At 45.8% G+C, this 19,877-nt stretch overlaps 1 protein-coding gene across 1 annotated transcript in view; it reads left to right on the top strand.

Annotated features, from left to right (window-relative positions):
* The first annotated feature begins 2,012 nt into the window (after nucleotides 1-2,012).
* Nucleotides 2,013-19,877, top strand: part of RCAN1 (regulator of calcineurin 1) — a 97,282-nt gene continuing 79,417 nt past the window's right edge. The window contains exon 1 of the mRNA XM_057696879.1: nucleotides 2,013-2,422. Within this exon, the coding sequence (XP_057552862.1) occupies nucleotides 2,180-2,422 (243 nt within the window). The 5' untranslated portion in view covers nucleotides 2,013-2,179. The remainder of the gene's footprint in view (nucleotides 2,423-19,877) is intronic.

The following is a 19,877-nucleotide window of genomic DNA, read 5'->3' as shown; positions in this document are numbered from 1 at the left end:
TACTATCTGGCAGGAAATATTCCATTTATCACTCCCCCTTCTCTATTCCCCCAGTCCCTGGCAACCACTACCTACGCTCTGTCTCTATGAATTTGCCTACTCTGGACATTTCATATTAATGGAAACATACAATAGGAGGCCTTTTGTGACTGGCTTCTTTCACTTACTGTCATGTTTTCAATGTTCATTCATGTTGTAGCATGTATCAGTACTTCATTCCTGAGTACTGTTCCATTGTATGGCTCTACGTCTGGTTTACCCACTCATCGGTTGATGAACATTTGGGTTATTTCTACTTTTTTGGCTACTGTGAATAATGGGGCTACGAACCTGCCTACATAAACCTTTTTTTAATATATATATATATTTATTTATTTATTGGCTGTGTTGGGTCTTCATTGCTGCACACAGGCTTTCTCTAGTTGCAGAAAGCAGGCGCTACTGTTCATTGCAGTGCGCAGGCCTCTCATTGCCGTGGCTTCTCTTGTTGCAGTGGCTTCTTTTGTTGCAGAGCACGGGCTCTAGGTGCGAGGGCTTCAGTAGTTGTGGCTCAAGGGCTCTAGAGCACAGGCTCAGTAGCTGCAGCCCATGGGCTTAGTTGCTCCTTGGCATGTGGGATCTTCCAGGCCTGGGGATCGAATCTTTGTCCCCTGCATCGGCAGGTGGATTCTTAACCACTGTGCCACCAGGGAAGCCCCCTACATAGACTTTTCTGTGGACATATGCTTTCATTTCTCTTGGGTCTATACCCAGGAGAGGAATTGCTGGGTCATGTGACAACTCTCTACGTTTAACTTTTTCGAGAACTGCCACACTGTTTTTCTGAAGTGGCTGCACCATTTTACATTCTCACTAGCAATACGTGATCATTTCAATGTCTCAAGATCGTCACATCACATTCTCTTTCATGAGTTACCTCCGCGTGCATACCACCACTCCCCTTGGATTTAATCTCCTAAAGGGCACGAACTGCACTGAGACTGTCATCATAGCAACCACAGCACAGGGCAGGTTCCGAATAAACCTCAGCTGTTAGGTGGATAAACTTTTTACTATAATCACATACTCACTTACAGTGTCTAACTAGAAGGTAAGTCTACTTCAGGAGAAAATACAGGTCTAAGTTCACATCTTCCAAAGAAGTCACAGAAACCCCACTGCCACTTATGGGGCCCTTCCTGGATTCTCACCATATACAACCTTATTTTTCAGATGAGGAAACTGAGATTCAGATTACTCGCCCAAGTAATTAATGGCAAAGCTGAAATTTAGACCCAAATTGTCACTGAACCACATTGCCCTTGACGCTGAAGGAATTCTATCTACTTTGCAGGAAACGGGGTAGGGGGGAGGGGAAGGGAGATGGGGAGGACACATTTGAGGGCCTCCGTTTTCGGTCTACAAACTCCCCAAAGGCGAGGACCAAGGTTTTACTGCTTTTGTTATCTCCTATTGTACACAGTACATAGTAGTAATTCAAAAAAGTATTTCTGATTATATAAATTTTGAACAATGACTAATAAGCTAAAATCTAAAGGTAAGGTATTGTTAATCATGATCTAGCTCAATTCCCTATTGCGGCTATATCTGACTATATACGGTAAGCATCTAACCACTTGCCAACGGCCACAGCCAGGACTATATCTCGTTTAAATCCCCCAAAGTTGGCCTATGTGCCTCCAAAACGTCACCTCACGGGAACCACAGAATCGACGCCTCTCCAGCTATCATCCCTGCGTCCCAGACACCTCCTGGCGCCTTCAGCCGGCATCCGCTGTCAGAAAAGCGGAACTGGCCAAAGAGACCTTTGCCCCTAACCAACATGGCCGCTCTGAAGCTTCACGCTGAGGGCGGTGCAATGAGGGTCACGTGAGAAGAATCCCGCTCCTCTATTGGCCTCCTCTCCTGAGCGGCAGGGGGACAATGACCCACGTGAGCCGGCATTAAAGGGCCCGCGGCTAAATCCGCCTGAGCTCCGCCCTCCGTGCCAGGCGGGCGGGACGCGGAGAAGAACGGGGCGGGCTGGGCAGGCGTTCCGAGGCCGCGTCTCCGGGAGCCGTGGTGACCGCCGCCGGCTGCAACGCGAGCCCGAGGAGGTTAACCCCGGAGTCGGCGGACGGGAGAGCGCGAGGATCCCGCGCGAGCGCGGCACAGCCGGCGGGGGCGCGCGGGCGCGGGGATGGACGACGGCTTGGCCGGGCCCCGGCTCGGGGCGGCGGCCGCGGCGGCCGAGGCGCGGGCTCAGCCCGGGGTGACGCTGCGGCCCTTCGCGCCGTTCTCTGGGGCGGCCGAGGCCGACGAGGGCGGCGGCGACTGGAGCTTCATCGACTGCGAGATGGAGGAGGTGGACCTGCAGGACCTGCCCAGCGCCACCATCGCCTGCCACCTGGACCCGCGCGTGTTCGTGGACGGCCTGTGCCGGGTGAGGGCCGGGCGGGGCGGCCGTCGGGCGGAGGGCGGACACTTGTTGCCGGGGGCAGGCAGCGCCGAGGTCCGGGCCGGTCCGGGGCCGCCCCTCCAGCCGGGCGCGCCGGCGGGGCGAGGGGCCACCCTCGGGGACGCCCTGCCGCAGTCCCCTCTGTCCCGGCTGGGGCGGGGTCGCGCTCCCCGAGGTCTCGGGTCCCGAGCACCCGCCGGGCCACGCGCTGCCCGCCCGGGGTGGGGGGGTTTCAGGGGCTCGCTTTTCACCCGGGCCGGTAACCTGCTCCCCGTGTTACCTCGGGTGGGGAGGGGGGCGACGTAGTAGGAGGCAATCGGAGGATGAATTAGCCGGCCCAGCGGCCGGGGAGCTCGTCGCGTCACCCTGGGGCTTGCTTGGACCGTGCCAGGCACTTAACGCCTTTGGGGAGGGGGTCGCTTCATTCACGGGGAGGAGGAAACAGACCGTGAGCGGCGACGTGACTCACTGTTCGTAAATAGGACGGCGTCCCCGCATTCTCAATCTGCACGCCTGGAAGGAGAGCCAATGTTTGGGTGAGGATCCGCGGTTGCTCACTACCCAGCGCTTGGCCAGTTTTGGTCGAATGGTGTTGGGGGGAGAAGGGGCCCATGTTTTAGGCCTTTAGGATGTTTAGTCAGGAATCTTGCTCCTGTAGGGATGACAGAGGACACTGAGTACAGGGGGAGCTGGATTTTTTTTTTCCAACAGATGCCCACGGTGTAGACCCTGTTGGAGGGCGAGGGGGCATGTATGAGTAACCAGTGGTGGTGGGGAGGAGGAATTTATTTCCAACCTGCAATTAGTGTGCAGGATAAAATTTGGACAGTGTAGGCGGTGCAGAATAAAGCCTGTCTTTGAGAAAGATGCCCCGTTAGCAGAGCAGCTGTCAAAGAAAGTGCTGCTTTCGGTGCTTGGCTCTGAGTCTGCGTTTACTGTCAATGAACTGTAGTCGAAGACCGCTGCCAGGAGGAGCACTGCTGTGGAACAGAGAACGGTGTGCTTAAGCCCCATTTATCTATAACGCATAGGCTCTCTACTCTCCCAAAGGATTTAAAACAGCTGCGTGCTTAGATAAGGTTCATGCATGCTTTCCAAAGCAACAATCCGCACAGATACAGGATCTCACTCGTTTTACTCTAAGACTTTTTCTCTTCTTAAGGCTGAGGTCTAGCAGCCTATCAAGTCTCTTTCCAAAGGCTCCTAGGCTGTCGTGTTAAGGGAGCAAGATTAGATCATGTAAGATGCTGGTCGTTTGCTTGGATGTCTAGCAGTTCATAGTTTTACAGCCTTCCCAGTAAATGTCAGGGACCATCCTGAAAGTGCTTTGTCTGACATGAGGTTTATATTTTCACAAATGAATATTGAGCTTCCACTACAAGCCAGGCACTGTTGTAGGCTCTGAGGGCACAGCAGTGAGGAAAATAGCATTCCTGCCTTCAGGGCTGGCACTTTTGTTGGGGGAAACAGACAGTAAATAAATACATATCAGGAGGTGATGGTGCTACAGGGAAAAGTTGGCCTTAGAAGATGGGGTGGGGGGGGGATTGCTGTTTTACATAAAATGGTCAGGGAAAGGCTTACTCACAAGGTGCTGTTTTGAACAGAGACAACGGGCCAGCATTCATTTATTCATTCATTTATTCTTTTGCTGTTTATCAAATGCTTACTGTGTTCCAGGTACTGTTTTAGGCCCAGTGGATAGAGTGGTGAACACGGTGAGCTTCCTGCTTGTGTACTAGTGGTTGAGAAAGAGATTGACAATGTAAAAAAGTAAGTGAACAAGGGAATTTCAGATGGTGATCAGCGCAGTGGAGAACATACCCAGGATGGTGTGATCAGGAGTGACCAAGGAGAGGACGAGAACTGGGGTGTATCAGTCAGGGCCTAACAGGGGCGCTGTGGTGGCTCAGGAGGTTTTAATGAAGAGCAGGTTAGTTGGGGCAGGACTGAGGGAGTCAGCAGGGAGTGCTGGGTAGAGGGAAGGAAGTTGTATTGCTGGGACCCCAGGAGAGGAGTCTCCTGGCAGGAGCTACAGACATGAAGGGGTGCAATTGAGATGTAGAAGCAGCGAGTAGCAGGGAGGAAATACCCCAACTTGCCCCAGCTTTCTGATCTCACTGGCAGAACCCAACTGGCAGAACCCAGCTCCCAGCCCAGGAGGCGAGGGAGTCCAAGCCACACAGTCTGAAGGTGGGGTCAGCCTTCCAGGGCCCAGAGAAGGTGGAAAGGGCAGAGAGAATGGCTCTGGGATCAGTGCAGGTAAAGAGGACAAGCAGAGAGGGTCAGCGTGAGGCCACTTTAGACTGAGTGGCCCCAGAAGGCCGCTCTGCACAGCTTGGACTTGGCTGGCAGGAAGAAGCTCCTCGTGTAGATTTTGTGTGGCTGGCGTCCAGGCAGAGGGAACAGCAAATACCCGAGTTCCAGGGCAGGGATGAACGAGTGTAGTCAGAGGGCCCACTGAGGGCAGTTGTGGTGGCTGAGGTTGGACGCAGCGGGGGGACCGTTCCATGGGAACCTGAGAGGCCCTGGGAGGGATTTGGACCCTATTCTAATTGCAAGGCTAGGTGGAGAATGTCTTTTGGGGGAGGAGGTTGGGTGGGCAGGAGAGGAAGCAAAGAGGTCCCTTAAGAGGCTCTTGAGTTTGGTTGTCACGGGAGCCGTGAAGGTGTTTGGGTTAGGTTTGTGGTGTTGGAGACAGTGCCTGTCCTCTCCCTTCAGGGGTCAGGAGCCTCAGAATGTGGGCAGGGGGAGCTCTGTGTCTTGGTGGCCCATCCCCAGGGTCCTGAAGACCATTGGTAAGCCTTCCAGGAGAAAGGTGAATTTCACATTTAGCTAAAGCCATCCCTTCAGGTGAGAAGATGTGGCTTCTGAGATTTCAATCTGACAACCTTATTATTTTGAAGGCCATTCTTCTTATTAAAGCTGGCGTGTCACCTTTGGGTGGCATAATGAAAAGGTGATCCTACTTCAGGTCCATGGTGTCTGACCCTTGAGTAGGCGGACTATTAACTGTGTTGCTGACAAAAGTCCCGGTGCTGGTGGTTTGGCCATACACTCTTTAACCAGTCTGTGGGAGGGGCACCTGGAGTGATGGTATCTTAACCTGGGAGGGCTACTGTAACAAAATACCACAGCCTGGGTGCCTTATAAACAGCAGACACTTATTTCTCACCGTTCTGGAGGCCAGCATGGCTGGGTGAGGGCCCTCTTCTGGGTTGCAGACTTCTCGCTGTGTCCTCACATGGTGGAAGGGATGAGAGAGCTCAGTGCGGTCTCTTTTGTTAAGGGCACTAATCCCATCGTGAGGGCTCCACCCTCATGATCCCTAATCACCTCCCAACACTGATACTTCATCTTGGTGGTGGGGCGGGGGAGGGGGGTTAGCACATCAGTATATGCACCTGGGGGAAAACACAAACATCCAGACGATGGCAGACGGTGTGAAGGAAGAAGGCTGTGTCAGTGTCCTTTGCATATGCTCATATCATTCTCTAACCTTGATCTTAAAGAAATTGACCTGAACTACCAGTTCATTTGGGAGTTTATATTGGAAGCCTGCTTTCTAACTATAACAGTTGGATCTGCTATGTAAAATTTGTTTTTGTTCGCTGGGTCAGCAAATTATTGTAAATAATTGATAATGAACATGTTCATTAAATGTTTATCCAAAAAATAACTGAAACTGTATCGTCATTAATTTCAAGTGATATTATGAGAGAGATTCACACCATGACAAATGAAGGAAAACTTTTGTGAAAATAAGATCATTTTTTGTTGTACTGATATTTGCTTAGCATGGTCCATTACTGTACTCTTTCTGTGAACCTTTTTTCTTTTCACTGAGAAAGCAAAGCCGTGCTTTGAACCAGTAATTACATGTGCTTCGGCTTGTTGGCAGTGGTTCGCTGGTTCCCTGGAATGAGAGTTCATTCAGTTGTCACCAAGCTCACCAGAAATTTAGAGTTCTCAAATGATATTGTTAGTTTCCAGGCAGTAGATATAGTTTCATAGAGTAGTGGAAATGGATACCATGTTTCTGTTGTGTGAGACAGGAATGTGTATTTGACTGACAGAGCTTTGCCGGAAGGCTAGTTTGGAAAATGCTCTTCTAGTGAAAAAACTCACCTTTCTTAAAACCAGTGACTCCTCCGCCATGACTTTCTTTTAAAAGCATGAAATATTCTGATAGGCATGAAAGGCGTTTGAGTGGTGTCCTTAAATTCCTTGTATCAGTGCCGACCCTGAGAAGCTGCCGTGTCTGGGCCCCTCCAGTCTCAGGCGCTGGGAACTACCTGGAAATCTCCCCAAGGTGATTCTGATTGGGAGCCAAGGTTTAAGGACCATTGTCGAGCCAGAAGGGGTCTAGCCCGACCAGAGTCATTGTTGTATCCTGAAAAGGTCATCGAATCATTGATCATTGGTTCCACTTTCAGCCAGCTCTGTGCCTTACTTTCCTCCAGTCCAAAATGGGAGTCAGACCACTGGTCCGGAGCCCCCCTTCTCCTAAGCGCCGTTTGACCTTGTGGCTGGAAGGCTGTCAGCTCCACACTCTGGGCCGGTGACACTGAGATAAGAACACTTCTTGAACGTGGCGTTGCCTCATGGCCCTTGTACGCATCCTCTCGTGCTGCCACCCGCTCTCCACCAGACGTCAGATCCCGGACTTGTCCTCCCAAAGCTTGTATTTCGGTAGACGAGATATCACTCAATAGTAATTTGATGATTGAAATGTTTTGAAGATCTAAGGTGACACAGCTGAGACGCACAGTTTCCGCTTGTACAGTTGGACAGTGTATGCTTGGCCGTGTATCTGCCCGTTCCCATCACAGGTCACTCGGTGGCAGTGTGTTGTAAAATGTGACATTCCAGCAGGAGAGTAACAGTTGGGTTCTATTGCAGTGTAAAATCCCTGCGTTCCTAGGCCATTTTCACTTTTCATCCTAGTGTCACAGGCATGTGATTTCTCAGACGTCAATCAAGCATAAAATTTCCCCTTAAACCTCCTCAAGGGTGGAGAGATATTAAACCAGTATGGTATGGTTTCATTTATGTGGGAAAGTTCAGAATGTTGAAAGTTTAAAGAAAGCCCACCTATTATATATGTGCAAAGTTTACTTTAGATGTTATCCACTATTTCCCTAATTTTAGAATTTTGACTCTTAAATCAATCTATCTATCTATCTATCTATCTATCTATCTATCTATCTATCTATCTATCTATCTATGTTTCTATTTTTTTTAACGTCCATGAGGTTCTTTTGACCTCTCCTCTCCACTCCCCTCCCTACCAAGGGTTTGGTCCCCTTTTCAGCTCAGCCCGCAGACACCATCATTGCTCAAAGCATCTCATCCTCAGCAGCGATAGCTTTCAGCGCTATTGCCAGCAACTCCCAAGACAATTACATAAGAGAGCCGAAAAAAGAAGAAAAAAAAAGGCTTTGTGATCGAATTGCTAAAGCAGAGGCTGTTTGATTCCAGTGTTTATATTTCAGGCTCTATTCTTTCTTTTCTTTCTAAAAACGCCATCAGATGACACAGGCACTCTTTTGCATAACATGCAGGGGGAGGGGGGGTTGTCCTGTCCTGTGAATGCACCACTCCTGTTACAGCCACGGCAGTGGTACACACATCAGTGTGTGTGCTGGGGGTGGGGACGGGGAGTAGCCTCCTCCGTGTGCATTTTCTGTGCACAATTGTTAGGACCCATTTCAGGGGCTTAGGGGGGAGTGCCGGTCATTTGAAATACAATTCAGTTGTGACAGAATTTTTTCCTCTGTAAATACTAATCACTGTCAAAACATGGGGACGCTGACAGTTAATGAGACAGCGCGTGACTGCTCTGTTCTCTGAGCAGTGATGGGCTCTGCCATGGCAGTCAGGAGTAAAAATAGCTCTTCTACCCTTCTTGGGCAGAACAGAAACATTTTCAAAATGGAGCATCAGGAAAATATTAATGCCCTTAACTCAAACTTTGACGTGGAAGAAAGGGTTGGCTTCATGTTGTGTAGATTCCAGTCACTTTATTTGATTTAGTTGGGGTAGAGTGTTTTTGTGTCTATTTTTAACCTCTAAAGATTTCATTGGGTTTCATATGCTCACATTCCCCTTTGACGTGTGTCCGCGAGGAGCCAATGCAGCGTGATGGTTAAGGGTGTGGATCTGAAGTACACCTTTACCACAAACACAGTGTGACCCTGGGGAGGCTGTTTTCCCTACTGTGCCTTCACTTCCCTACCTGTAAAATGGGGGTGCTAACAGTACTTACATCTTATGATGTACATAAAATGCTTGTCACAGGAACTAGGACATAGTAAACACATAATGTAAGCTGTGTATTAGTTACCTACTGCTGTGTAACAAACTAACTCAAGACTTAGCGATTCAAAACAACAGACATTTATTACCTCACAGTTTCTGTGGGTCAGGAGTCCAGGGATGACTTATGTTGGTGCTTCTGCCTCAACGTCTGCAGTAAAGTACCAGCTGCAGTGTCATCTGACGGGCTCCACTGAAGGAGCGTCTGCTCCTAATGCACTCACGTGGTCTTTGGCAGGATTTTATTTCTGGTGGGTTGTTGGACAGAGAGCCCCAGTTCCTTGGGGGCTGCTGGCTGGAGGCCTCCCTCAACTCCTAGCCACACAGGCGTTTCCGTAAGGCGGCTCACCCCCTGGCCGCTGGCTTCCATCACAGCAAGTGAGAAAGGGCATGCGTGATGGAATGGAACTCAGTCTTCTTGTGACCTAATCTCAGAGTGACACCCACCACTTTTACTGGATTCTCTTCATTAGAAGTGGGTCCGTAAGTGCAGCTCCCACTCGGGGGTTGGCGGGGTTATACCAGGGCCGTGAGTCCTGGGAGGTGAGGACCGCTGAGCACATCTTACAGGCTGCCAACCACAGTCGCTATTTATTAGTACATCTTTTCCTTTGTAAACTTTTTTGACTTCTTGGAGCTGTTAATGTTCAGAAATGTTTATTAAGGTATTTTCTCATCTGATTCTTTTTTTGAGCTTCAACTCTATGACAGAATACAGTTTTAGACTCCACCACTTAACATAAAATACCTCATGGATAGGTTTATAGCTAGGTTTATAGCAAAAGCTGTCAGCCACGACACTTCTGAACCGAGAGCTCAGCAAACTAAAGCTTTTCTACGCTGGGAAAGTTCAGTACTTTTCCTTTCATCCCTCATTTCAACAGGTGCGGTATGAAGTTCCCATGTGTAATCGTAATATAACACCATAGAAAGAGGTGTTTGAGGTTGGCCTGAATGCAGAATTAAAAGACAAAAATGTTATTTGATTCAGAAAGCTAATTGTGGCTTTTTTTCACTCAACATAACAATAGTTTGTTTTACTTTATCACCTTAATAATTTTTGTTAAATTTTCTGCTTTACAGATAGTAAAATAGTTTCTGTTCATTAATGTGAAGTGCTTTATGTGTAATATATATCATTTCATCTTTTTATAAGAACTCTATGAAATAGGTACTGTTATTCCCATTCTACCGATGTGGAAACCGAGGCCAGGGGAAGCCAAGTAACCTGTCCCAGGTCACATAGCCAGTAAGTGCTGGCCCTATGATTCAAACCTGGTTTTTGCCAACTCCACATTCTGTGCCAGAATCATCTTGCAGTATGTAGTGATGCACCTGAATTTTTCATATCTTTCAGATCTTATTTAAACCCTAGGATATCTCTATGAAGAAAGTTCTTTTGTCCTCAGGAAGCTGAGGTTCAGATGAGTTACAACTCTGTTCTTCTCTCAGCCATGGATTTGTATGTAACAGATCTGTTTGAGAGCTTTTGGTACCCCAGTGGCAGCCTTGGTGATATTCTCGTGTTCAAGTGGAAGGCAGTGCCCAGGCACGGGAGCCAGACAAGCGCGGGTTTGAATCCTAGCTCCATCACTTCTCATTCATTCATTCACTCACTCATTCATTCAGTCAGTATTTCCGAGGGCCTGCTGTGTCTGAGCACTGTGCTGGTTGCCAGGCCCAGGTTAGTCAGTCAGTCTCCCTAGGCCTGGTCTCCCCCATTGCAGGAGGATGGCGACCCCCAGCCCACAATCATGATGAGGTCAGCGTGAGGGGGCCACAGCCCTTGGTGAAAGACAGACACCATCTCTCCCTTTGTGGCACTCACAGGCCAGCAGGGAGGACGCATACTTTTTTTTTTTATTGTGCGTGTTATGTAAATATAACCAAACAGCTTAATAGATCCATAACGAACCACACGTCCTTCGGCAAGATGTTCACCCAGACCTCAGTTGCTTCATCTGTGAAGTGAGCGGGGTGAGCTAGGTCATCTCAGGGAGGTCACTCCCAGCTCTTCTATCCGTGGACCACTTGCTCCCCTGCAGATCTTTCCCAGTAGGAACTGACTCAAGAAGAGAGTTTTTTCCTGTGTGACTCTAGTTCTCTTCCATCCAGCTTCCCAGCCTTCCATTTTCAGGGAAGACAGAACTTTACCTCCGCTTCCTAGGTTTTCAGCTGCGGCTCTTTAACAAAAAGATGGATCACAAGAGAAAAACAGATCGTCATTAATGCGTGCAGCGCATGTCAGGCAGGAGAACCCTCATCGCGATGTGGAGGCTTAGAACTCTCGGCTTATTAGCCTCTTCAACAAAGAATAAATTGATAGAGAAACGGCAGAAGGGAGGAAAGCAGTTTGTGGCTTCCATGCGGTGGCAGCACACTGCGGGGGAAGTAAATCCCTGGGAGGAAACTGATGGGTGCGTTTGCAGATCCCTCCGTGAGAGTCTGGAGGCATCATCTCCATTAACTGGGACATCTATATCCCACCTGTAGGCAGGAAAGGGGGAGAAGACAGAGCTTTCCTGCCTCTGTGCCTCGTAATTGCCTTCAGCTCCAAGTACCTTTTATGTCAAAGAGGCACGTTTGGGGTGACATTCTGGTTTCCTCCATCCCACTCCCCTGCCTTATCCTGCACTGGTCCATGCGAGGCCTGTCTGCTGGTATATAGAAGAGAGAAGGTAAATTTCAGTCACTTACGGGTGTGTCTGTAATTGGTCTTGGAAATCTCATTGATCCAAGAGGAACCTGTGCCAGAGACAGTCTAACTGACCCCAGCGCTGGTCCTGTCTGGTTGCCATCTGAGAGTTTGCCAAAGATACAGCCTCACAAAGCCAGAACAATTGAGTGAAACTTTTTTTTTTTAAGTTTGTCCATTACTGGGGACTTTTCCCAGTCGCCCGATAGCTGTTTCTTATTGATAGGGTGACCGTGTGTCCCAGTTTGTCCATCTGGTTTATGCCTGTCATCCCAGGAAGGTTACTAGTAGTCCCCTCCTTCACTCTGAAGTTTGGGTGATCTGTTATATGTATCATTAATAATTATAGAATTCACGATAAGTACCCCATTTTCTTAGCACATACCATTTGCCAAATACTTCATCACATCATTTCATTTCGTCCGTCTTACAACCTTTTAAGATGAATACTGTATTTGCCCATTTTACAGATGTGGAAGGCTTCTGCTCCCTTTGCAAAACTAATCAGCACATAGAATCCCATGGCAACTGGGCATCTGACTGAGCGCAGCTTCAGAACCACGGCAGAAAGGGCCTCAGGCTCAAGCCTTCCATTTCTCCAAGGAGGAATCAAGGCTCAGAGCGGTGGTCACGTTTCCTCAGGGGAGCTCACTAGATACTGGCAGAACCAGAATTTTGTCCGGGCCCGCTGGTTATCCTGCTCATCTAATTTCCTGTTGAAATGATGTCCTCTCCTGCTCCACCTCCCACGCCCCACAAAAAACCCAGCGCCTGCAGATAGAGAGGATGACGTCGCGTCTCACCTCAGCTGGGACACGCAGAACTGTTCCCTGGACCACCGTTAGGGGGCTGCCGAAGAGCAGGGTATCTGTGGGCCCTCCTGGTGGAGGGGCAGAGGGGGCTGGGCCCTGGGAGCTAGTCCGGGGCTGTTCAAACACCAGTGCCCGCCACCAGGGGGAGGTCACCTCACATAAGCTCTGCGGTGGAATCTGGTGGTTGCCTTACACTTTCTTTCAGGCATCAAAGACAGAACGTGCATTTTGAGAAGGAGATGTCACTCCTTGTGCTGCAGAAGAAGCTGTTATCATAATAAGTGTGTAATTGGAACTTTGTGGAGAGACACTTCCTCTCTTCCATTCTCCCAGCAGAAAGCCAAGGGAGGGGACTCGCCCTGCTGCTTGGCTGTGGGGCCCCTTTTGGTTAGAACAGGAAACAGGGATGCTGTGCTCACCTCAAAGAGTGACCCTCCTTTTCCACTATGCCTGGTACACGTTTGTGACATTCTCTGCCCTGTGCCCTGATTTTTTGTGACTTATTTGGACTATGACTCAAATGATCAGAATAAAGAAATATAAAGAGGGACTTGCCTGGTGGTCCAGTGATTAGTATCCTGTGCTTCCACTGCAGGGGGCCCCGTTTCAGTCCCTGGCCAGGGAACTTATATCCTGAAAGCCAAATGGTGCAGCCAAAAAAAAGAAAAAGAAAAGAAAGAAACAAAGGGAGGGAGGCAGGGGGAGAGAGAGAGAGAGAGAAAGGGAAGGAAGGCAGGCAGGAAGGAAGGAAGAGGGAAAAAGCTCACTCAGATGAAGCAAACACTTTATTTCAGAGATAAGAGGAATTTTCTGAGTTGGCTTCAGCTATTAGGTTACTATGGAGATGACTTTTAAAAGGCGAAGCTTGTGCTGGTACAGACATTGCCAGACCCGTGTGGTGGACCCCTCCCCTCAGATGAATTACCTACTGCCCAGCCATGTAGTGACAGTGTTCTTCTGGGCTGGAGTCAGTATCTGGGGGAATTCGGGTAGATCTCAGCTCTGCTCACATAACCACCTTTGCTTCCTAAGCTGCAGATCTCAGATGGTGATGGAGACCCCTCAGGTCTGGGACAGCAATCTGTAAACCCCTAAAAACACACTACACATCAGCAAAACTCACTGGGTTACCAACAGTTCACGAACTGGCCTGGAGACCCTTGCAAACGTTTGGCAACATCGGTTGGTTTGTATCTATATATCTCTCTCCCTGGAACAGCCCAATCCAAGATGTATCTTTCAAACTCAACCACCTGTTTGACCCTGACACAACATTTCCAGAGTGGATGTCATTTTTAACATCCGTCCTGAATTTGTATATTTCTTCGAAGTGATTCAGAAGTTTTCAGAGGGCACTTGGACCCTAATGTGCTCTGTGAACTCCTTGTCTCCTTGAGGTATATTTGGGACATACCATTAATGGATAGTCAGATACTTTGTAACCTCCACATTCAGGGTATTTCAGTTAATTAGAACACATTCAGGACCATGACCTGGTCCTCAGCACCACCAGCCTGCCTGAGATGGTGGCACAGGTGAGGTGGATGGGGTAGAGAGGTTATTTGTTGGGGGGATGACTTCCTGCATTTATTGCAGGGTAGTTGTGTAGAGGACAGAAGGGAGCCTTATGTGCTTCAATTCATGGCCTGGAGTGAAGCAGTAGCAGCCCTGCCATGGCTGAGATTCTGAGCACATTCTTTATCTGACATCATAAAACGAGGGCTGGGTAGTCCTTCACCTTACTAGGATGCTGTGACGATTAAATACAGCAGGGTCATGTGATAGGAGCTGAAGGCAGGAGATGCCCCTAAATGATTTGTTTAGTCTTTATCAAGGACTTCGTTTTAATGTCATTGACTATATGACTAGAGATTTTTATACTGAGTAGCCATTTAATTTTTGATGTTCATTTCCTTTCTTTTTCTCCTTTCTTTTCTCTGCTAGATAGCACAGGGACCACACTGGCAGTATCACCTGCTTGTAGGCTTTCTTCTTGCTTGTTACTCATCTTATTTTGATGGCTTAGCCGGGAGTGCACATGTGTGAGAGAGGATGCACGTGTTACCTGTGAGTGCCCACCTTCTTTGTGGACATATACCTGCCTTACTTTGGAGTTGTTCGTGTTCAGAAGGCAGTAAGATGCAGCAGTTAGGAGGGTGGACCCCAGAGCCAAGTCAGTCTGAATTCACCTCCCAGCTCTGCCAGCAACTAGCTGTGCGCCCAAGTAACTTAACTTCTCTGTGCTTCAGTCTCTTTGTAAAATGGGATGATAAAATTACCTAGCTCGTGGGGTTGTGAAGATGAAAAGAGAGCATATAAATAAAGGGCTAAGAATAATACCAGGCTTGTAGTAAGTGATCCGTAACTGTTAGCAATTTTAGTTAAGTGATTATTAAAATGCAAAGACTACAGTATCTATATTGCTTACAGCTGTAATCCTGTGCCTAGGACAGTGCCTGCCACATAGTGGGCACTTAGATATTTGTGCAGCAGTGGAAGTAAAACACGACATAAAAAGAAAAGTATTGCTCTTTTAAGTTCATTAAACATTGTCTTATTTTCCCAGGAGTCATCTTAGGCACCTCCAGAAGTTGCATAAATTATCTCAGGCCAGTAGGCTCTGCAGCTTTAAAATCATTGCAGTGATTGTGTGTGTGTGTGTGTGTGTGTGTGTGTGTGTGTGTGTGTGACATTAACAGGCTGAGATGCTGCTGAACATTTAGAATACATTTAGAGCTGTATTACACCAGAAGACTAGCATGCCTTGTCATCACCTGCAATGCTTAGAAAATAATGTTTTAAGATGAATGAGTGTTGCTACAAAGTTGAAAACAAATGAAAAACCTAAGCACTTTAAAACGTAAATCTCAATAAGATAATGGTTTTTACATAAACTTTCTCTAAAGAATAAAATCATTATTTGTGATGGTAAGAAATCCTAGACGTCCCAAGCACAATTAAAAAAAAAAAATCTGTAATTGAAAAATAAATGTCATGTTTGCTGGTGAGGTTTTCCCCTTCCTCCTTCCCTCCCTGCCTCCCTTTTCTCTCTCTCTCTTCGCTTTTCTTCTTTCCACTCTCTCTCATTGTTCTTAGAATGCCTTTTAGGGAACACATAGATCCTTTCAGAAATTCAATGTCATCTGCTAAATCCCATCTACCAGGCAGCCTCTAGCACCCTTGATAGAAGGAGGCTGGTCATTCTTGGCCAGATCTCATCCTAAGAGGGCAGAAATCAACTTGTGATCTTCTTATCTCTGCATGCTGCCCTGTTTTCCATTAGATTGTGCCAGGAGAGATGACCTTCCTTAATGAAATGCATGATGTCTGCTTAGTACTCAGTGGCCTGCTGTGCTTTTAATTAAATGAACCAGTCTTTAAAAACGCGATGCCTATCCCTGGAGCAGCATGGCACCCACAGTCTGTCCCCAGGTCAGTCATTCCACATGGTTACATCATAGGGCGGCACCAGTGGGGACTGAAGATCGGATCAGCGGACTTTAGCATGGTGTGATCTGGGCTCAGAGTTCTTGGAGTCATTTCTCTGTGCTTTTGGTCCGGGATAACTCAGCCTTTATCCAGCCTTCCAGCCAGAGAGCACAGCCATGACTTTAGCAAGAAGTTACCCTCTGTTGAATTACGTCTACACTGTGCTGCGGTAGGGGTATTTAGTGGCACTAGGGAGAACTTTATGAAGATTACAACTCAATCAGTATTATTTGCTGCGTACCAGCTATGGGTCATTACATTTGTCTAGATTGCTGTGTGCTTTGAAGAGTGATTCATTATAAAATTTATAATTTGGTCATTAAATAAAAGCATGAACCAAAAATTCCTTATCCTTTGCTCTCAACCTGTTTCTTAGAAATAACTTCTAAGTTTTACGTGTACTCTTTCATGCATATTCTATATATACCATGTGTATATATCTATAAATATCATATTAAATACATTCTTCTGCTGCTTGCCTTCTTAAAATATTGTGGACATCTTCCAATAGACTCAATGTATTTCTTATGATGACTGCCTGGCATTGCATTATAAGAATGTAACATAATTTAACAAGAAATTTCTATTGAGAGACATTTAGTTTGTTTCTAGGTTGTTTTGTTTTTTGTTTGTTTGTTTGTTCTCTCTACTATAAACAATGTCGCAAGCAGTATCCTTATACAGGCCTCCCTGGGTACCCATAGGGCACCGGTTCAGTGACCTGTGGATACCAAAATCTGCAGATGCTCAAGTCCCTTATAGTAAAGGACATAATACTTGTATAGAACCTGTACAGTGTAAATGCTCTGAAAATAGCTGTAAATGCTATGTAAATAGTTGCTGGAGAACAGCTAATTCAAGTTTTGCTTTTCAGAACTTTCTGGAATTTTTTGCTTCCAAATGTTCTTGATCCATTGTTACTTGAATCTGCGGGTGTGGAACCCAAGGATCCAGAGGGCCCACTCTACGTACATCTTTGTTTACTTGTGTAAAAATATGTTTGCAAGATACATTGCTAGAAGTGAAATTTTTGCATCATAGGGTATGGCTATTTTGCATTTTGATAGGTACCGTGAATTTGCTCTCTTGAATGTTTATACAAATTTTTATTACCACCTGCACTGAATGAGAGCTCCTTTTTCCCCACGTTCTTGCCGGTACAGGAGATTATAAATCATTCACAATCTCTGCCACCGTCTTCGACAGGTGGGAAATAGTATCTCTTTGTTTTAATTTGCTTAAGGTTGACCATCTTTTATGCTTATTGGTCATTTGTTGTTGTTTTTGTTGTTATCCTGTAAATTGATATGTTTATATCTTTTGCTACTTTTGTAGTAAGTTTGACCTGTATTTATGAATTTTTTGTTCTATATTATAGAAATTGGTACTTTGTCACATGTTACAGACATTTCCCCACTTTGCCATTTTTGACTATGGTGTTTTTACCCCACAGACATTTATATTCTTTTTGTTTGTAGTGCTGATGTAGAAATTTTGCCTTCCTGTTTTCTGGGCTTATCTCATACCTGCACAATCTGTATAGGTGTATTTTTTCTTCTAGTACTTTCGTATTTTTATTTGTCATGTTTGCCTTTAATTGACTGGACATTTTGGTATAAGGAGTAAATTCAGTTTCTGGTTTTCTTTTTTTGCATGTTACCTGCAAGTTTCAAATCCTGCAGATTTGAAATACCACCTAAATGTCAAACATACTTGAATCAGGGCGCTTACGGTGAACTTTTTGTCCATTCCTTACCCAGTTTCATACTATTTCAATGAGTGGGCCTTATATTTTAGCCTTATTTAATAATTAATAGGCCTGATTCTTCTGCATTCTCTCTTTCAGAATTTCTTTTCCTGGCCAGTTTCCTTTGCTTATCTCCTTTGCAAACTTTAAGAATGATTCTGTCACCTTCAAAGTATTGTCCACCCCCTATAAAGAAGGAAAACAAAATGCAACAAGCAAACCTGTTGGTATTTTGAGTGAGATTGCTTCAGGTTTATAGAGTTACTTAGGTAGAATTGACACCTTTAAACATTATGTTCCTATAATGTTGTTCTGCTTATTTAAGCCATCTTTTATGCCATCTGTACAGTTTTGATGTTTTCCATATACGTACATATGTGTGTATTCTTCATATAGACTGCTTATATATTTTTTTAGGTTGTTTTTATGTTTTAGATGCTTCAGTATAAATATTTTTATGTAAGCTTAAGAAATGTATTAAAATATGAGATCTCTTTTCCATCACACTTACTTTTACTTTCATATAAAGGAAATTGTTGCTTCCTATGCATTAACTTTGTAACCATCTGCCACACTAAAGCCTCTTACTGTTTCTGACTATGTATCAGTTGATTCTTCGGCATTTTGCAGGTATTAAATCCTATCGTCTGCAAATAGTGACGATTTTGCCGTCTTCTTTACAATCCTTGTGTTTTATTCTTTTATCCACCTGACACCTGGACACTAGATTATAGCAGCGACAGAGGGCATCCTTGTCTTGTGGCCAGCTTTTAAGGAAAATGTGCTGATGTTGCACCATTGGCCGTAACCTTGGTGTGGCAGTGTGGTATTTTAACTCATTTTCCGCTATCTGACGAATACTTTCCTGGCCTAGACCTGGTTACACACAACAGACACGTCCAGCTCTCTCATTGCTTTTATGTAGGCTCTTACCTAGCACTCAATTCTCCTTTTAAAGAAGTGACTTCAGCCTTTCAGCCAGAATCATCATCTTCCACTAATTCACCAAAATGACCAATACAAGGGAAAAGAGGAGAGGCACCTGCTTTATGTTCTCTAGGCCCCTTAGAAAACATGGAGTTGTTCCTTTGGCCACATACGTGCGAATTGACGAGAAAGGTGATATTGTAGATGTCAAGGGAGTGGGCACTGTGCAAAATGGAATGCCCCCCACATGTTCCCATGGCAAGACTGGAAGCATCTACAGTGTGACTGGGCATGCCGTTGTCATTGTTGTAAACAAGCAAGTTAAGGGCATGATTCTTGCCAAGACAATTAATGTCCACACTGAGCATATTAAGCACTCTAAGAGTCGAGCTAGCTTCCTGAAACACGGGAAGGAAAATGATCAGAAAAAGAAGGAAGCCAAAGGGAAAGCTACTTGGGGTCAACTGAAGTGCCAGCCCACCTCATCCATAGAAACACACTTTGTAGAAACCAACAGAAAGGAGTCTGAGCTGCTGGAACCCATTCCCTATAAATTCGTGGCATGATAGGTGTAAAAAAAAAATAAAAGACCTCTGGACTATAAAAAGCAAACAAAGAAAAAGAAGCGACTTTAAGAACATTAAAAAAAATTTTTTTTTGAATTTTTTTAAGCTCTGTGTTGGCATAAAATTGCTTTACGCTCTTGTACCAGTTTTTTTTTTTTTTAATTTTATTTATTTATTATTTTTTGGGGGGTACACCAAGTTCAATCATCTGTTTTTATACATATATCCCCGTTAAAAATTTTTTTATTGAAGTATAGATGTACAATATTATGTTATAGGTGTACAATGTAGTGTACAATTTTTAATTTAGTGTAATAAATATACTCCAGTTATACTTATTATACAATATTGACTCTGTTCCCCATGTTGTACAATGTATCCTTGTAGCTTTTTTATTTTATACATAATAGTTTGTACCTCTTAATCCCCTACCTTTTTCTTGCCCCTGCCTCTTCCCTCTCCCCACTGGTAAACACTAGTTTGTTCTCCACGTCTGTGACCTGTTTCCTTTTTCTTACATTCAGTAGTTTGTCTTAACTTTTAGATTCCACATGTAAGTGGTATCATATAGTATTTCTCTGTCTGACTTATTTCACTTAGCAGCATAAGGCCCTCCACGTCCATCCGTGTTGTTGCGGATGGCAAAAGTTCATTCTTTTTTCATGGCTGAGTAGTATTCCATTGTGTGTGATATACCACATCTTTCAAGAACATTTTTCAAACCATATGTCTCCACCTGCACAGTCTCAACACTGCCAGTGGAACCCCCTGCATTGATGGAAAAATGTTCTGTGACTGCTCTGCCCAGTGCAGTAGCCACGGAGCATTTGAGACGTGGTGGGTGTGACCGTGAAGCTGAATTTCAAATTTTATTTCATTTTAATTA

Source organism: Hippopotamus amphibius, chromosome 10 (assembly GCF_030028045.1).
Source record: "Hippopotamus amphibius kiboko isolate mHipAmp2 chromosome 10, mHipAmp2.hap2, whole genome shotgun sequence".
Classification (NCBI taxonomy): domain Eukaryota; kingdom Metazoa; phylum Chordata; class Mammalia; order Artiodactyla; family Hippopotamidae; genus Hippopotamus; species Hippopotamus amphibius.
Note: the sequence above shows the minus strand (reverse complement) of the source record. Positions and strands in the feature narration are given on the sequence as shown.